The sequence below is a fragment of the Bombus vancouverensis genome, chromosome 3 (genome assembly GCF_051014615.1).
Source record: "Bombus vancouverensis nearcticus chromosome 3, iyBomVanc1_principal, whole genome shotgun sequence".
In the NCBI taxonomy this organism is placed as follows: Eukaryota; Metazoa; Arthropoda; class Insecta; order Hymenoptera; family Apidae; genus Bombus; species Bombus vancouverensis.
In genome coordinates this window covers 13,045,378-13,063,043 of record NC_134913.1, presented here as the reverse complement: position 1 = coordinate 13,063,043, position 17,666 = coordinate 13,045,378, and the positions used below count along the sequence as shown (strand labels likewise).

General features: G+C 31.4%; 1 protein-coding gene across 1 annotated transcript; it reads left to right on the top strand.

The window, feature by feature from the left end:
* Nucleotides 1-391: 391 nt before the first annotated feature.
* Nucleotides 392-16,208, top strand: LOC117154246 (high mobility group protein DSP1). Its single transcript, XM_033329090.2, has 5 exons — nt 392-2,267; nt 10,054-10,278; nt 13,747-13,910; nt 14,078-14,252; nt 14,427-16,208. Exons 1-5 carry the CDS (start codon nt 1,572-1,574, stop codon nt 14,535-14,537), a joined length of 1,371 nt encoding a protein of 456 aa, XP_033184981.1. The 5' UTR covers nt 392-1,571; the 3' UTR covers nt 14,538-16,208.
* Nucleotides 16,209-17,666: the final 1,458 nt, after the last annotated feature.

The following is a 17,666-nucleotide window of genomic DNA, read 5'->3' as shown; positions in this document are numbered from 1 at the left end:
GCGAGAAGAAAGAGCGCACGGCGACAAGTCAGAGTTGGTGTGTCTTCCTCTCCCTTTCGCTCTCTTTCTCTGCCTAAAAGTTGACCTCGAGTTTCAAGGGTAGAGAAGGGTTTGCAGTCGTTTGCCCCTCTACCTTACCGGGGACTACGAGCCATGGCTCTCGAATTCTCTACGAACGGAAGAGAGAAAGCGACGTTGCCTCGATGTCAGTAGTGGTAGACTCCCGCCATCCCCACCACTGCAGAAATGTAGTTCGATTGGTCGGCGTACTCGGGTTTTCCTTTGTGAGCGGGCGGGTGAAAGCGTGGCTTGGCAACGCTGTACGAGTTCGCCGGCGTCCGCTGGAAGGAAGGCTAAGCTCGTGCAAGTGGAAAAAAGACAGAGGAACGCGGAGAAAGAGACAAACAGACAAGTAGTGAGTGAGACTTCGGGTCGGTGTGGAAGGGGATCGGGTTGGAGAAAGAGAAAGAGAGAATATACAAGCGTCCAGCCAGCCCGTCCTCGCCAGGTTCGCCCTCTGTGTGTGCGGCATCGCGTGTAGAGTCGGTGGCGAGAGAAGCAATCCGCGCGTAAGCTTCTCCATGTGAAAAAGCTATTACGCGTTCCACTACCACTGTGCAACAGCCAACATCGGTGTGTATATACACGTAAAAGAAGCATTGCGTCTCTATGCGAGCGTGGTGTCGCATAGAGTGCGTAATTAGCACCGTGTGTACGAGCAAGTAGAGAGAAGAGGCCGTCACGTTTTCGAGGGAAGAAAAGGGCAATATAGATATATATATATATGTATATATATATATACTATGTATTTTTCGTAAGGGGAACAATAGTGCACGCATAAATGAACGAAGATACATATTTATTATTAAATATCATTATCGGTGACTTCGAAAAGAAACGTTGTGTCTCTCGAATGAAAGGCTCTATGAGTACTTAGGGGAGGGAAGAAAAGGGAAAGAGAGAAAGAGAAGGAGAGCGAAGAGAGAAGAGACGGCAAGAGAAAGAGGGAGAAAAAGAGAGACGGAGAGACGCGGCAGTGTATCTGTCGATGGTGGGGAGACAGAGGGAAAAAGAAAGAGCTAGAAGGGGAGAGAGAGCGCCCTCCCCTACCCACCCGCCCGCCCTCCTCCTCTACCCGCCATACCTACTCACGGAGCTAACGAACGGTTGAGCGTAGCGTCGAGTAGACCGCATCCCAAGTATAACGTACGTATTCACGAGGACCTCCTCTATACATCGTCGTGGAAAAAGCAGCGTGTATGAAGCCGCTTGTGCTACCAGGAGTACTAGTAGTGATCGTGTAGTGCGCCGGCTGGACAAGAGAAACGTGGTGTGACAGTGAGAACACAGTAGCGCGTGCGGTGCGTGTCGCGCGATACACGACGGTCACGAACAGGATCCCGTACGAATGTGAGGGTGCGTGTGCGTACATGTGTGTGTGCGTGTAGAGAGGTATACTTTGTCCGGTGGTGTGAGAGCAAGCGAGCGAGTGCGTGCGCGCGCGCACAGCGTTCGCGTGCGTATGTGTGCATGTCCTGTATGAGGGAGACAGAGGAGCGTATGTGTGGTGTATGAGTGCGTGTCGTGTAATTTCTTCGTGCATCCTCTTCTTTTCCTTGGTTGGTGGTACCGTTTGTGGTAAACGAGGCCGAAGTGACAGACAGACCGTCCGCGTGTACGATATGTCGGAACACCACCGCGTTGCCGGTGGCTGGGGCACAGCGAGCCCAGGAAGCCGCGAGGATGCCTCCGGTGGTACCGCCTGGTGGCCTTCGGGTTTAAACGCCGTATCTGCCGAACAACAACAGCAACAACAGCAGCAACAGCAACAACAGCAGAATTTACATCAACACCTGATGAATCAACAGCAGCAGCAGCTAACGCAACAACAGCAAGCACAGCAACAGCATCATCAGGATATCGTTAGGAGTACCGCTGCCGCTACCCAGCAGCTTTTCTCCTACAAGATGGCCTCCAGCTTTCAGAATCCAGCCACCACGGGCACACAGTCGAATCCCGTCTCGACGTCTACGCCGGTTGGCTCCTGCATGAGGGGAGGCTATGATTATAGATTAGGAACGGGGCCCGGAACAGGCGGAGGTGTACCTGGTACACCTTCCGCACCACCGCCTGGCGTACAGTGGTGGTACCCAGGTGGAGTTATGGACGCCGGCCAGAACAACCTGCATCAGCAATTGCAGGGCCAACAACAGCAGCACCTCTCGCCCATTACCACACAAACGTCCACGCCCCCCGTTATGTCCCCGGTATGTTGCGACCACGATCGACCCCCTTTATGCTTCCTCTTTTTCTCGTTATTGCCTGCTTTTTAATTTCATACAAGTATATTCTATTGTTTTTTTCACCCTATACATCATTACATTTACATACATTTATATATATATTTTTCGCTTACTTCTATTTGCGCGGGATTCTTTTATGCACTTGGAAGAAAAGCGGCTGAGATACGGTCTTTTAATATTTCTTGACAATCAGTTTCGTATCGCTTTTTAACCGATAGGTTTAACATCTCTCTCATTCTAACTTATTAAATATGTTGCGGTTTCTTTCAAAAAGTTGCACTTCTGTTGCATCTCGTTCTTCAACTACCTTTTTTCTGTTCTTTTTTCGTAGATAAAGCGAGAAATCTATTAGTGGTTTGTTAGTAACTATGCGAAACACTGAAAAGAAAAGTACTTTTTTCTAGTGTTTTACGCTTAGTGATATAGAATAATACTTGTAACAAATACACGAGTTGTACAGTTTCTCTCTTTTGTTTTGAGAAGAACTGACGAAAAGAAGAAAATCGATTTCGACTAGTTGGGCAAGCATCACTATTTCATTCTGTCTGTGAACCGAAGAGAAAGAGTACAGTAAAGAGCATAATTACAGTAATTATGATAACACGTGACTGAACGTCAATTTCTCCTTAGCCGTGTAATATCTTCATAAAGACATGCTTTAATATGCGAGAATAATTCTAAGAATTTTGAACTCTTGTTATTCTGTTTGTCTCGGCTGTAAAAGTTTAAATGGTCGTCATTGTGATGGTTATACTTTGACACGAACGACGTTTTGAATCATTATACCCGTAGCTATGTTGTCGAGCTGTTTATCTCGACGTTATTAAGGAAAAGCACTTAGTAGGAAATAATCAGATGGATTTATACTTCATTTCAAATATCCAACAATTGGATTAGCAAGGGCAATACGTTCGAAAATATTCTTTATTTTTATTTTGTTAATTCTTTATCTTTTATATTCTATTGAAATTGCCGATAAATCGCTATTTTCATTAAGAAAAATTTCATCAGTTGACAAAACATGTCGACGATCAATGATAATCGACTCAAATTAGTCATGAATTTTCGGCTCTATTTGCGTTGAAAAAATCTTAATAACTGATTCTATCGTGCTTGCTTTCGTACTACCGTCTGCGTTTCATCCTGACTCGCGTCTCTTGCCCCACCGACCGTTGTCCGCTATTGATTCCGGGTTTCGTGCGGCCTTCTTCGTACGTACGTTCGTACAGCGGCTCTTGCCGTGCCGGTTCCCTTCTTTTTTTTTCGATTCCTCTGATCGAAGTGTTTTAGGCATTCACGATTGGAAATAGAAATTCCGATTGATCGACGTTCCTTTGATAAGGAATCATTTTGTTCTTAGTTTGCTTTTTTCATTTTAACGCAACAAAATTCTATTTTATAGAATTTTCAAATGTTTCTTCTTCAGACTTTTCTTCATTTATTCATGACTGTATTTTATTGGACTTTTTTGTCAGATATTTTAATTACTTGAAATATTTTGACCATATTTGAATACTTTTTCGTAATACCTATTTAAAAATTCCTATTTTTTCAAAGAGTTTCTGGACGATTTGAAGTTTAGTTTTTGATCGTCCTGGTTGAAGCTTTAATCGTCAGTAGATAGAAAAAAATTCTAATTCACAGCGTCATTTCTTTGATACAAAGAGGCGCCACTTTTTAATTGGTTTCGTTGATTAAATATGAAATGAAGAATTTTATTTTTCAGAGATTCTGAGTGATTGAAAACTTTTTTAGTCGTTTCCTTTATTCGTATATTTATTATTAATAAGTAAAAGAAGCTCCGAGCAATCGTATGTCCGATATCGAAAAATATTCGCATTGGAATTGATTTTGTGAATCAAATATAAAATTCATATCTCCGTATTGTTGGTTCGTGTTTTATTCATTTATATTGGAAAAAAGAAATTTAGATTCTTTTCGATAAAAGTTAGGCAATTTTCCGCTTTATTTATAAAATAAAGTGACGAAATTATAGTCATTTTTTCCTCATGAATTTCCTAAAGTTAGTGTCTGTTCGAAGGTTGGTTGAGCACAAAAGAGTAATTCTACTTTTCAATGATGTTAAAAGTATAAAATTCTGTTTCGTGAATACTGTTCTTCATCTTCTATTTTACTGGATTTTATGATTGCAGTTATTCAAGTATATTATTACATTTTCTGTACACAAGTTCGTGTTAAATTTACAGAAAAATATTCAAGAATATTCAGCTTTTCAATTCTTCTAACGATAAATTAAATTCTATTTCAACCCTGTAAAGTTTCAGGATACTTCAAAATTTCAGAAGGATTATGTTTCATATTTTAATATGATCTTTCATATTAAACTCTAACACGTACATAATACATATATAAAATAGATAAATGCATAAATACATAATATGCCATGGATATAAATTATAAATCCCTAAGGAAAAATAAAAGTAATACTAGCAATATTGAATCTGGGTATTCCAATATTTTCGAGAAATTACAAAATCCTTCGAATACTTTTAGTTATTTCTCCACGATATTGGATATACTGGTTCTATAATTGTCTGATTTTTGTCCTAATTTCAGCAAGTTTTAATTCATGTATATGTTCTAGTCTAATTAGAGATGAGCCGCACGTGTTTAATAATACAATTTGATATCTGTACTGCGTATCTTTTAACGGCAAAATTAATTGCCGGTTTATGAATTATTTAACGTTTGGCAAGCAAAAAATACACGTTAATCAGACTGTTTCAAATCATAATATCATTTTTTGTGCATATTTTAACAGTAGAGTTACAAGCATAGACTGTACAATGATAAACGTGTGTCAGTACAAATGTTCACAAATGTTCAAATTTAGCGAGATGTCAACAAGTCACTGTTGAATCTCTTACATACGTGATGCACTAGGAATAGGTTTCTTTCGTTGTACTTAATGTAAATGTACATGCTACAATATTTCTTCAGAGCACTTAGTTTGAAGCATGAAATGATTATCTTGAAATAATTTCGAAAAGAATGTGGTTAAAAATGCTTTTATTCAAAAATATGGTATGAGACACTGTATTATAATAGATATGAAACACATAAACTTATTCATTTGAAATTATTACTTCCACGCTAATCTTTATTAATCTAGAATCGCGCGATATTCACAATATGAGTTATTAACACATTACTGATGAAACACATAAAATTATTACATCCCTACAACTTTTTATTGCTCCGGAATCGCAATGTTAGAGAATGTCGGTTAAGAATGTCTGTCTTTAAAAATACCGTGTTTTTTCCCCGAGATTCCAATAAAGAGCATTCAATATCGCGGAGCATTGAAAACGTATTTGGAGCAATATTAAAAGCAGAGCTCGAATGAAAGTTAAGATTAAAGTCTCTGTATCTATCAGATGGAGAGAAAGTCAGAAAGTGGCCCGAAAATTTAAGATTACAGTGATAGAGGTAAATGGAGGAAATAAACTTACGTTCTTTCTCCTTGGATAAAATGTTGAACGTATCGTTATTCAAGAAAACCTTCTTTGCAATTTTCTCTTTGCGAAAAGAAAAGATTGGAACTATTGATTCGATTATGCGTACATTTCATAAAATAATAAACGATATTCGTTCAGAAATATTGCGACTTTTACGTTATAGATTTTACTAAAACAGTAAAAGTTATTTCAAGGGGAATTTAAAAAATGAACATAAAATTTATTTTGTATATAAATATATGTATGAAATATACAAACATACATTTTTCAAGGGGTTTTAAAACTCCAAAAGATATCTCTATTGCATTTAGGATCTTGGAATTTTTATAATTTCGTTCCGTTGAATTTTACTTTACAATAAACTTAGGAGTTGATCCTCTTAGTTGCTTCGACCGCTTTTCGATATCAGGGAACAAACGATGCTCCGATTTTATCAATAAAATAGTTTGAGCTATAGGATATTTGAAATGCCACCATATTCGGTGATATGTTTGGACATAAATTTGTAACAGTAATCAATTTTCGATGAAACTTTAGGTAGTGATTCAAAATGGTTTATGTATCAAATCTTTATATAATATGTTTCTATTGTACGAATGTGATTACACGCAGGATTTACTGAAACATTATAACTGTAAACGATAGTTGCAAACATCGTAAAACAGTATCATAAATGAGAAACCGGTATTAACAGTAATACATGATTCCTTAATCTCCAACGAAGATACATTGAAGAACGTTTAAATATGGAAAAATATTTCCATTATTTTTAATGTTTGATTAATTCCTGAGATCGGTTGAGATCTTATATTCCTTGACAACGTGTTTTAGTTATAGCAATATAAAGTTTCGAATAGTGGGTCGAGTGGTTTATATTATTCTTAACTCTGATTTATATTGTAATACTTGTTCCAACCAGTAAAAAGAAACAAGAATTTATATATGTCTGCAACAATTCTTTCGTATTATTTTCAAACTTGAGAATATTTTTAATAACAGAACAACACAACAGATTGTTTCGAAATTGATCCAGTGTGACGTAGTAGCGTTAGGAGGAATTCAATCTTTATAACATATGGCATAATTTTTGCAGTTCAAAATGATGTACATATAATGAATTCTTATTTTTCAGATATTGCAGATGAAAGTATTGTTACATTTTTAACATTTTGATCGAATTTTGTCAGATTATCTTAAACATAATTACAGAACATTATTTTTTTGCAAAGGAAATGAAATGCAGCAATGAAGAATACATATTGCACGATTATTCATGAAATGCATATTAGTTCGCATATTTTATCATTACAGAAATCTTAGAACATTTGATTGCAATTTTAGAATTTAAAAAAGATTAGAAGTAAATTAAATTTTAGTTTTCTTCAGAATCATATCCTTTTGGTGAAATTTGTTCTTCAAGTTATCATATTATCTCTTTATCTTTCGTTTAAATAATTGAACACTTATTTGACATGTTTCCGTCAAAACGTATTAAATAACGTACACAAAGGTACAATAAAAAGTATTTACTTTTTATAAAAAGGTAAATAAAAGTACATACTTGTTAACTGGTTAGATAATTTAAGCGTATTTAAATAAATGAATAGCTTTGGAATTAATTTGTTTTAAGTTGAAAAGACATATCTCAGTAATAAGGTTTTATAATTTAAAGTGGATTCTTATCATTGAGTAAATTATACTTTTTACGAATGTTTAAAGAAAATATTTTTACTTGATCATTTATACTCGATATTTTACGAGATCACCATTTACAAATACACAAAACATAATATTAAAAACTTCGTGCAGAAATTTTTGCAATTTATTATCTCTTAATTTATTAATTATACAGAATTTTATTTTTTGTCGATATAAACTTACAGAAGAGTAGATAACTACATGAAATACATTATTTCTACATCAATATTTTATATCTACATTGACCTTAAAGTTTATAAAAAAAGATAAGGTTTTTTTGAAACAAAAAGTAATAACCAATAATAGTGAGGTATATGGCATAAATACAAAATTGTTTTTAAGATATCGGAAAAGATGTTAGTAATATACTGATATAAATATCGCTGTAAGCGATATATAAATTTTGTTCATAGATTTAAAATGCAGTACACATAAAAAGAATCCAATCTCCAAAGTTTTCACTGATAAGTTTTAACACGATATAAATTTAAAATATGACATCAACGAAACTTAAAGTAATATATTAATAATATTAAATTAAATTAGAGTACACTCTTTCAGGAAATCTTCTCTTGAAAATCCAATGAATTGTGTTCAGTATTTCATTTTATTATCTAAATCGTCATCTTTTTTCTTCGGCAGGTATTTGTCAATTAGATAAATAATTGAACTAAATTTTAATATTAAACAAATGGGGGATATCAATTTCTGTTTGATCGTATATGTAAATATTTGTTGGGTACACGTAGTAACATGCAATCTAGAAGTAATTTTAGTTGATGCTGAAAACACGATCTCGTTTAATGAAGTTTGTACATACATCAATGTTCATTACGAACACTAACGATGTTCGCAAAATTTTAACTTTCTCGTACTATGCCGTTCGTTTCGAAAATATATTTCCAAAGTACTTATTTTTTGTTATCACAATGTAAATTATAATTCTCTTTTCCGCATAATAAGCATCGCTAATGAAATTAGTATATTGTGATGTCATGTAGTAAAGTTAAGTACTCTTTATTCATCTTTTTGTTTTATCATTTACCATTCTCATTTTACTGGAAACTGTAAAAGACATACAATATAATATAAGCATGGTCTTTATTACAACAATTCTTCTTTTTGTACTGTTATTCATAGAGAATGCATACAAGTCTGTTCTGCTATATTTTGTGGGTTTCATACTCAGAGAAAGGAAAATAATTTACTCTTCGATAGGTATATTACATTAAATACATTACAAGATATTCCATATAAGTATAATGATCAAATGAATTATGATATTCTCACATTAGATGCATTTTTTGTTTCTATTTTCAACCACAATGAAATTGTAGTTTAAAATAGATACTGTAACTTTATAATAATAATACGCAGTATGATATTAACAGTAGTATAATATTATACTGTTTAATACCCGATAAATAGTACACGATAATAATTGCTTAGTTGTCGACTAGCCTGTTGCCAATTCATTGCTATCTATAACTGTACGATATTAATAAATTATTTAGAATAATTCGTTTTAACTTATATTATCACTAGGAAAATTATATTTCATTAATAAACTTGGAACAAAACATTGACTTGCAGAACACTATTTAAATTGTATACAAAATATTGGTGAATGTTATCTTTAACAAGAAGATAACAGTGCTAGGCATCACGCAATAAATTAATATTTCAAACTTATTTATATATTTATTCAAACGTAATATGTATATGTATATTATATATTAGGTATTAGAAATGATATTCATGACAATTATGCTTATTAATACAATGTATTATACAATCATCATATATTATATTATGTCATGAAGGAATTTTGTTTCCTGTACACATAGTGTTTTAAACAGCTAGCTTCTAGAATTATAACATAGCTGCACGCAATACTATTATGCGCCTGGTATTATTTTCGTCTACGAAGCAATGCTTTGCACGCAGGGAGAAAATCTGATTAGAAATAAAAAAAACTTTATTTTCCAGAATCCCTTTGTTAGATTCCGGATTCGTACATTAGAGATAAAAAGGTCATTACCAATATATTGCACGTTATAGTAGTAATGGGTAAAATTAACATGTAGATACGTCTCGATATGGACTAATTATTCGATATCTTTTAACAATTATTCAGACAGATTCTGGCTTTGGATGAGAGTATCGAAGAAGTTTCAAAGCTAATTTGAATAATATTCGCTGGAAAACACATCTTTAGAGGCGGCTTCTGGTCTATTCAAACATTTGGCAATCCAATACAGTATTCATACCTGTATATTATGTTTAGAGTAGAGTTTATCACAATGTGAAACAAAAGAGAATTGTACGCATCACAAAATATGCTGGCTCGAATCTTGTAACTTTGAGCCAATCTACATTACCAATTCGATACGATAATTAATCAATTTCTGCAAGAGAAAGAGAAAAAGAATAGCAATTTTTTTAGTCTGTTCGTTTTGCGTTAAAAATAAAACGCTAGCGAATTCTTCCTTTTTTCAAATATTCGTTAAACGAGAGTTAAGAGGACACTGATAATTGCCACCGTGTTTTTAATAATGATTCTTTTATTGCAGCACCAGATACAGCAGTTACCGCAGCAGAATAATCTCCAGCAAAATAACGCTCAGAGTTTACAACAACGAGACAATATGCCGAGAGGAAAGGATTCGAAGCCAAGAGGACGGATGACCGCATACGCGTTCTTCGTGCAAACATGTCGTCAAGAACATAAAAAGAAACACCCCGAGGAAAAGATTGTCTTTCGAGAATTCTCTAAAAAGTGTGCAATGAGGTGGAAGGTAAGAGACATTAAAATATTTCTAGAACTTCATCCACTTGAGATATAATTAAAATTCTATCGTTTTACATCCAAATTAATAATAATGAAATTATAAAAGCATGTTACACATTTTATAGAATAAAATATATGAGTCTTTCAGAAGTACACGTTAACCAATTCTATAAATTGAAAAGTACAGAAAAGTGACGATGTTACAAACAGTTCTTCAAATACACCTTAGAATTTACCATTATTTATGTTATTTTTCATCATAATGAACTTATGGAAGTAAATCATTTGTTCTTTGAGAATTGAATATTAATTAATCGTGTGTTATGAAATTAAGAAATTAATAAAAAATGAAGTTGTTTAGTTTCGTTTCTGAGAGGCTCATGTAAAAAGTTTATCGTTAATAACCAGAACTTACAGATTGTTTTTTGTTTTAAATAATATTCGTTTGATTTAAAGTTTGATAATTTAGAAAACTGAAGTAAATTTATGGTTAAGCAAGATAAAGGGTTTTACAGAAATAAAGGAAAAAAGATCAAAATTCAGACAACAAACTTACCAGAAAGATTTAATCAATGAAAATAGTATGTACATATAAGCAAAAATTATTGTCGTGCACTTATTTATATTTTTAGAATTATTTATCAAAATTTTTCACTGTAGGATAGCATGTGTGTTATAATTAATATGTGTTTAGTTCGTTAATTATAATAATATTAACACAAGACTAATAATGCTAATAAATTATAATGTAATAATTATTACAGTTACATTAGTTACAATCTATTATTTTTGCATTATTCTGCATATTGTAAAATGAAGTATAATTTCCGAACTTCACAGCACTTACGTCTTTGTGGAAGTTACATTTTCAGAAACTGATTTAATTACCAGATATATATCTAGCAGCATAATTCTACATATTTTATGTAATTCTATAATTGAATAATGTGGCTTATAAAATCGAGATTTTTACATTAATATAAAGAGCACGATATATATTTTGTGATATATAATGAAATAATACACATATAGGAACAAAACATCAGAAGAATATATTTTATATAGACATTTTGCCGACATAAATATACAATAAAGAAACACAAACATATTTAAACAAGATTAATAAGAATACATAAGATGTAAAAGTATGATATTTGCTAGTGCGCATAATACTAAACTTCGAACGAAAAAAACTCTGATTGGATTTAGAATATATATTTCTAATGAAACTTCTTTACACTGTTTTAAGATATAAGTAACTATAATTAGTTCGTTAAACATGTTTCAGGAAATAATAATAATTCCTAGCGTTGTTCGCCGGAGTAAAAGTGTAACTAATTTAAGTAGTAATTTACAGTTAACTGACCTCATCTGGAAGTTGCTATACGTTGATTTCTTTGAAGATAACTTGTCCGTATCTTTTTATACATAAGGCAAGCTCCCACAGAATCATTTTGAGTGCATAAAGTTTTACAACAAACTGATAATAGTACAAGCTTTAAAAAAGAAATTATTTATGAAGTTACTAAAAAATATCTTAACTAATAAAGGAAAGAATTCTTGTAGGAAAATATTTTATATAAATATTTTGCAAATAAGTATATGTATTTCTTTTATGAATGAAGAATGTTATAGGTAGTTAAACATTGATTTCAATGAATGAAATTCTTGTTTGATCGATACACAGTAATGAAATATTTCGATGAAATTATTTTTTTATAATACGAAGTATTGAAATGTTTTAGTGAAGCCATTTTTTTATAATACACCATCGATATTATACTTCTATAATTCTTGATTATATTTGTCTATGTAAACTTCTAGTCAGAAAAGTAGTTTTAAAATGGACAGATCAGGAATATTTCGGATTAACGGTTAATCATATACCTGCTACTACCCGGGATCTTGTCATGAGTTTGATTAGAAACGGGACCGGTTTACAACTCGTTGTTCCTTAGAGTTCGTCCCTTATATTGTATAGTATGCATCATGTCATAAAACTAATAATATGCCAATCACATGGCTGTCCTTTAATTTTTTAAATCGTTTACTTGAATTTTCTCTTATTCGTTAAAAATATTGTAAAATATACTATAAAATTCGCAGTTAAAATCTACTAACAGGTAATAAGGTTGTTAGCCTTTTTGACAAATTTTGGATTAAAATTAATTTTCCCTTGAATTTTGTCTAACACAGGTATAGGTAAATACGGGTCAGAATTATTACTATTAGAATTACTATAAAACACGTAAATGCGAATCGTATTTTCCATTAGGAAATAATTTTGTTTTACCAATTATTTATATTTTGTATAATACTTATAAAACTACTGTGCAAAATGTGTATAATAAAAGTGCGATTAGAAAGCTGCAAGCGAATAAAATGTATCAATTTGAAATTGATTTACATTTTAGAAAATATTTTCACGTAATGTCTGTCACGATTACTTACTGTTTGATAAATATCTATAAAATAACATGTAATATTACTTATCGCAAACTTTTCGGTACGTTAAGAAGTTCAGATATATTTTTCGGTAGAAGAAGTTTTGCAAATGTGAAACAACGTCACTTTGAACAGGTGCTACTCCAACATCTGGTCATCCTACCCCTCGAAAAGGGAGAGACACTTTCTGCACGCTCCTCTTTTAGATTACAGACCAGATGGTCTTTACGATTAAAGACATTGACCTCCCATTATCTTACTAAAATGTTGGCCTCAGCAGCTGTAAAATTTTTAAATGTTCTTCCACGAACTACACGTTTTCAAGTATATTTTTGAGCGCAGAAGGCTGGTTACATATATATAATTATATTATATACATTTTTGCACCTTCAATTCTTCTATGGATATATAAACATTCATAGTCTACTTATTATTAGGTATTCTCCTACTTAACAATATTTTAATTACTCGCCATATTAGCGTTTTTCCTTTTTAATAAAATATGTCATCTTCACGATCCCGATTCTCGTACCTCGTCATAAATGATTATAACAACAAAGACGATAAAAATATATTCAGGTTCTGTCAGTATTTGCAACGTGTAATAATATAATTATTATCTATTACTGTTCATTCTAATTTTTTAGTTACAAAGATTAAATATCTCTGATCTTCCTCAATAATATTAAAAAAATATTAATCCGAATATTAAGTAATTTATATAAATTATATAAATAATTTATATAAATTTTATATAAATAATTTAGATAATAGAATAAACATTTTAATAATAGAATAAACATTTATATAAATAATATAGATCAGTTGATAATTTTTATTAATACTTTTCACAATTATTGCACTTTTATATATATGATTCAAATTATGTTTACATTTTATAGCATTGCGTACATATATAAATGTGTAAACCAGTAAATGTATTATAGTTATAATTATTTTATGTAAATTATAAATTTAGTGTCACACAAGTATGTTTCTTATAATCATAATATGTACTACATGTTTGTAGACAATGTCAGATAAAGAAAAGAAGCGTTTTCACGAAATGGCTGAAAAAGATAAGAAGAGATACGATGCAGAGATGCAAAATTATACACCACCGAAAGGAGAAAGTAAAGGCAGGGGCAAAAAACGCAAACACATCAAAGACCATAATGCTCCTAAAAGATCGCTGTAAGTAAATGTGATGAAATTACTTAATGTTCATAATGTAATAAAACGCAATTAATATATTCAGATAGTTTTCAATTATTTCTAATTATTATTTGCATTTATATTTATAAAACCATAATTTGTGTATGTATGCGCGTGTAATAATGATATTACGTTTTATTCAATAGATCTGCCTTTTTCTGGTTCTGCAATGATGAACGTGGAAAGGTGAAAATGCTAAATCCTGAGTTTGGTGTAGGTGATATTGCTAAGGAACTTGGTAAAAAGTGGTCAGATGCAGATCCTGAAACCAAATCGAAATATGAGGCTATGGCGGAAAAGGATAAGGCTCGATATGAAAGAGTATGTATAACATAATTATGTATGATTCAAACAAATTATTAGGTATTTTTTATTGTATTATTAAATATTAAATATATCTTATATTTAGAATTTAAACTACAGTATGTACGAATATATTGACACTGTTTGTAATAATTTATGTGAACTTGATATATATTATGTTTTGTTATTTAGGAAATGACTGCGTACAAAAAGAAAATGAAAGATGGTGCACCTGTAGTAGGAGTTCCAGCAAATACTGTAAAAAGTGACAGTGAAGAAGAGTATAAAGAAGATGATGAATAGCGGATGCACGACAAAATTTCATCTATCACCCCGTGTCCTTGATCCTGAAAGCATACCTCACCTACTGTACGTACCATTGATCTTAGCGTGAGCGTACTTACACCACTAGGAAAACAAATAACTAATCACCAGTCCCTGATTATTTACAATAATAATTAAATACCCGCGATTATATTAATTATTTTAAAATTGTATGTATGAGAGGTGCGAAAGAAGATCGTATGAATGACATTTGTATTTTAACATATTGATAGTAACATGTAAAATGGCGTAGGATAGCAGAATGAAAAGATATGGTGACCCTACTTTCTATCAGGTGGAAGGCGCAGGGGCTCAATAATTGTTGACATTATATTCAAACTAAGTTGAAAGCTGTTGCAGCTATATAAAACTGGATACGACGGCTCCATAGTTGGGCGGTATCATTCGAAATAATTTGGTATTTATCAGTTCAGTTCATTCGCTGCCAGTGTAAGAAGACTTATTGTATATCCTTGTACAGAATATTTCTTTAAATCAAATCTGTCGCAGGTGGGGTATGGGGCTGCTTTGTATGAATGTAATTGATTTAAGTACGTGTCGTATAGTTGTAAGTATTAGGATAAGTATATATTTTAATGCAACTTCGATTCTACATCTGCGTCAACATGTGATAGTTTCCACAGACGATGTATTCTAAACCACGAGATTGAGCCTTATAGCTTATAAGTGATCAAAATCGAAACAAGATATTTAATTCACAACTTTGTGAAATCAAAATTAGGCCGGTAACCCAGCCATGGAGCAGTAGTACTGTAAAAAATATTATACGTAAAACATATAAAACACAATTAATTCTTATTCGTAAAAACAAGGCGATTCGATTTATTTTACATAACTGATAAAAATTCGTTTTTATGTTATCTTAGTAATAATTATAATTTCAAATCTTTTATAATCGTATAAAGTAATGAATTTTTGTTCTCATTGAAATTAATGACAGTCGTTGAAGACAAACTAAAGTAGAATTATTCTTTGAGTTTTAGCAAATTGAAGTAGTCCCTGCCCTTACCATCGTCATTCTCCCTCTCATATTCATTTTCCAATAAAACGAATACGTTAAAATCCTTTCAGAATCATGTGATTCCGTTCATTGTTTAAGAAAGTAAGATAAGGCGTGTCTTGTATTGCCTCGAGTCATCTGGTGTACAGCAGGCTGTATTATAATAAATTATTGTGGTTTCTTGTAATATTAACATTCCTAGATCCTAGTGTGTACAGAATTTAATCATTGAGATTAGAGTCAACTGTGTAAGAAGCATACCAAAAAAAGCAGGCTAAGTAATGCAAATATGAATTTCGTGGCCAAGATTGGTATGCAAAATGAATATACAAGAGGCTTCTTTACAGTCAGACTGACTTGCACCTTGATTTGGCTCAGCAGGTAACCACTACTTTTTGACGTAAAAGCTTTTCATCTCCCGTGCACATTATCATGTAATGTGTGATTATATAAGCAAAACCTGTTCTAGAGGGAGCTAGAGGATGAATACTGTAAAATATGAAATTGTAATATTTTAATACTGATTTGCAGATGTGCATAATTTTAACATAGCTGGTTAAAATGAATTGTACTGATACAAAGGTATCCATTTGATGGAGATAATTAATAAAAACAGATATTGAAAATTACGGCAGAATTTTCTGTGTTATTATAGGGGAATTATAACAGTTACAAAAGAATGTTTGTTTTGTATATCTCTTAGGATAAATAAACTTTTAAAAAAATATGTGAATATGTTTCTGGTACTGCTCCGAACCTGTTTCTAAGCATGTATATGTCCGAAATATTGGATTCTCAAAGCAGTACTAGATTTAGAGTACTAACATTTATATATATATATATATTTATATAAAAGTAAGTATATATAGTCTCTATTTGTTTATGATATAAAGTATTATTTTTCACGCTGCTTTCTTATAATATGGAACATGTGCATTTTACACGTTTATGCTGGTGCTATTTACATCAGAATTAGAAGTTAACTTAAAATCGGAAGTAATGTGTTAACTTATTTCATGTTATACATATTACATATTTCAACGCAGAAGGATGTTACTGTACTTTTTCATATGTATCTCATAGGTTCAAATAATTTTCTATTATTTTGTATAAGTATTACTATAGATTATAAATGTACCATTGATATAGTATTCCTAATAATAGATGAATAATTGTTACCTATAATATAAATTTTTTCATTCATAATCTACTAGAACAGTTCATTATTTCTTACCTATAATTTATGATTCAATAATGTGCATAAAACATTAATAAATGTAATAAATAATATTTATTTGATTTATAATCTTACTGTAATAAACTAGCGAACGAAATGTTTGCAAGATTTATCATTGCATTTAATTATAATCAAAAGAAATTATGTATACAAAATATTCACTATATAAAAGTTTAGTCCTTGATAATTGTGATATAGTGCATTCTAAATGAATATTTTGCTATTATATTGCAATATATCAATTATTATTACATAAAAATTTTCCAGCTCGTTCTATAATTAGGATTATAACTGGATTTTGTTTTTGCTATAGGTACATGACATTAGTATATTATTAAAAAATAAATAAAATATATAATCAAATACATGCTACAATGCAGTGCAATTATTGGAATTTATATATCGAATTGGAAAAATAACATTAATTCGATAAAGGCAACACATAAAAATGGTTGTATAACAATGTTGTATTAATATTCAAAGTTATAAATGACTTATGAAAACAGAAATTTGTGACATATGTTAGATATAACATTATACTACTCTGACTATAGAGTTCTGTGAAATCTTTCTGAAAATGATATATCTTAAATTTCGCAAATGAAAAGTTTGTATAAATTAACAAAATATTTGTACAGTATTTTATTTTCTGTATAGGTAAGTATTATTAGTAATAAATGAATAAAGATATAAAAATGTTCTATTCTCTTTTATCTGCACAAGTGAACATAAAGAATGGTGAAAAATATAACTTTAATATGTATTACTAAAATATAATAATTGTTGTATTATTAACAAATAAGTTTAGAAGTTAATACTGTTAGATAAAATTGAAGATATATTAATGTTT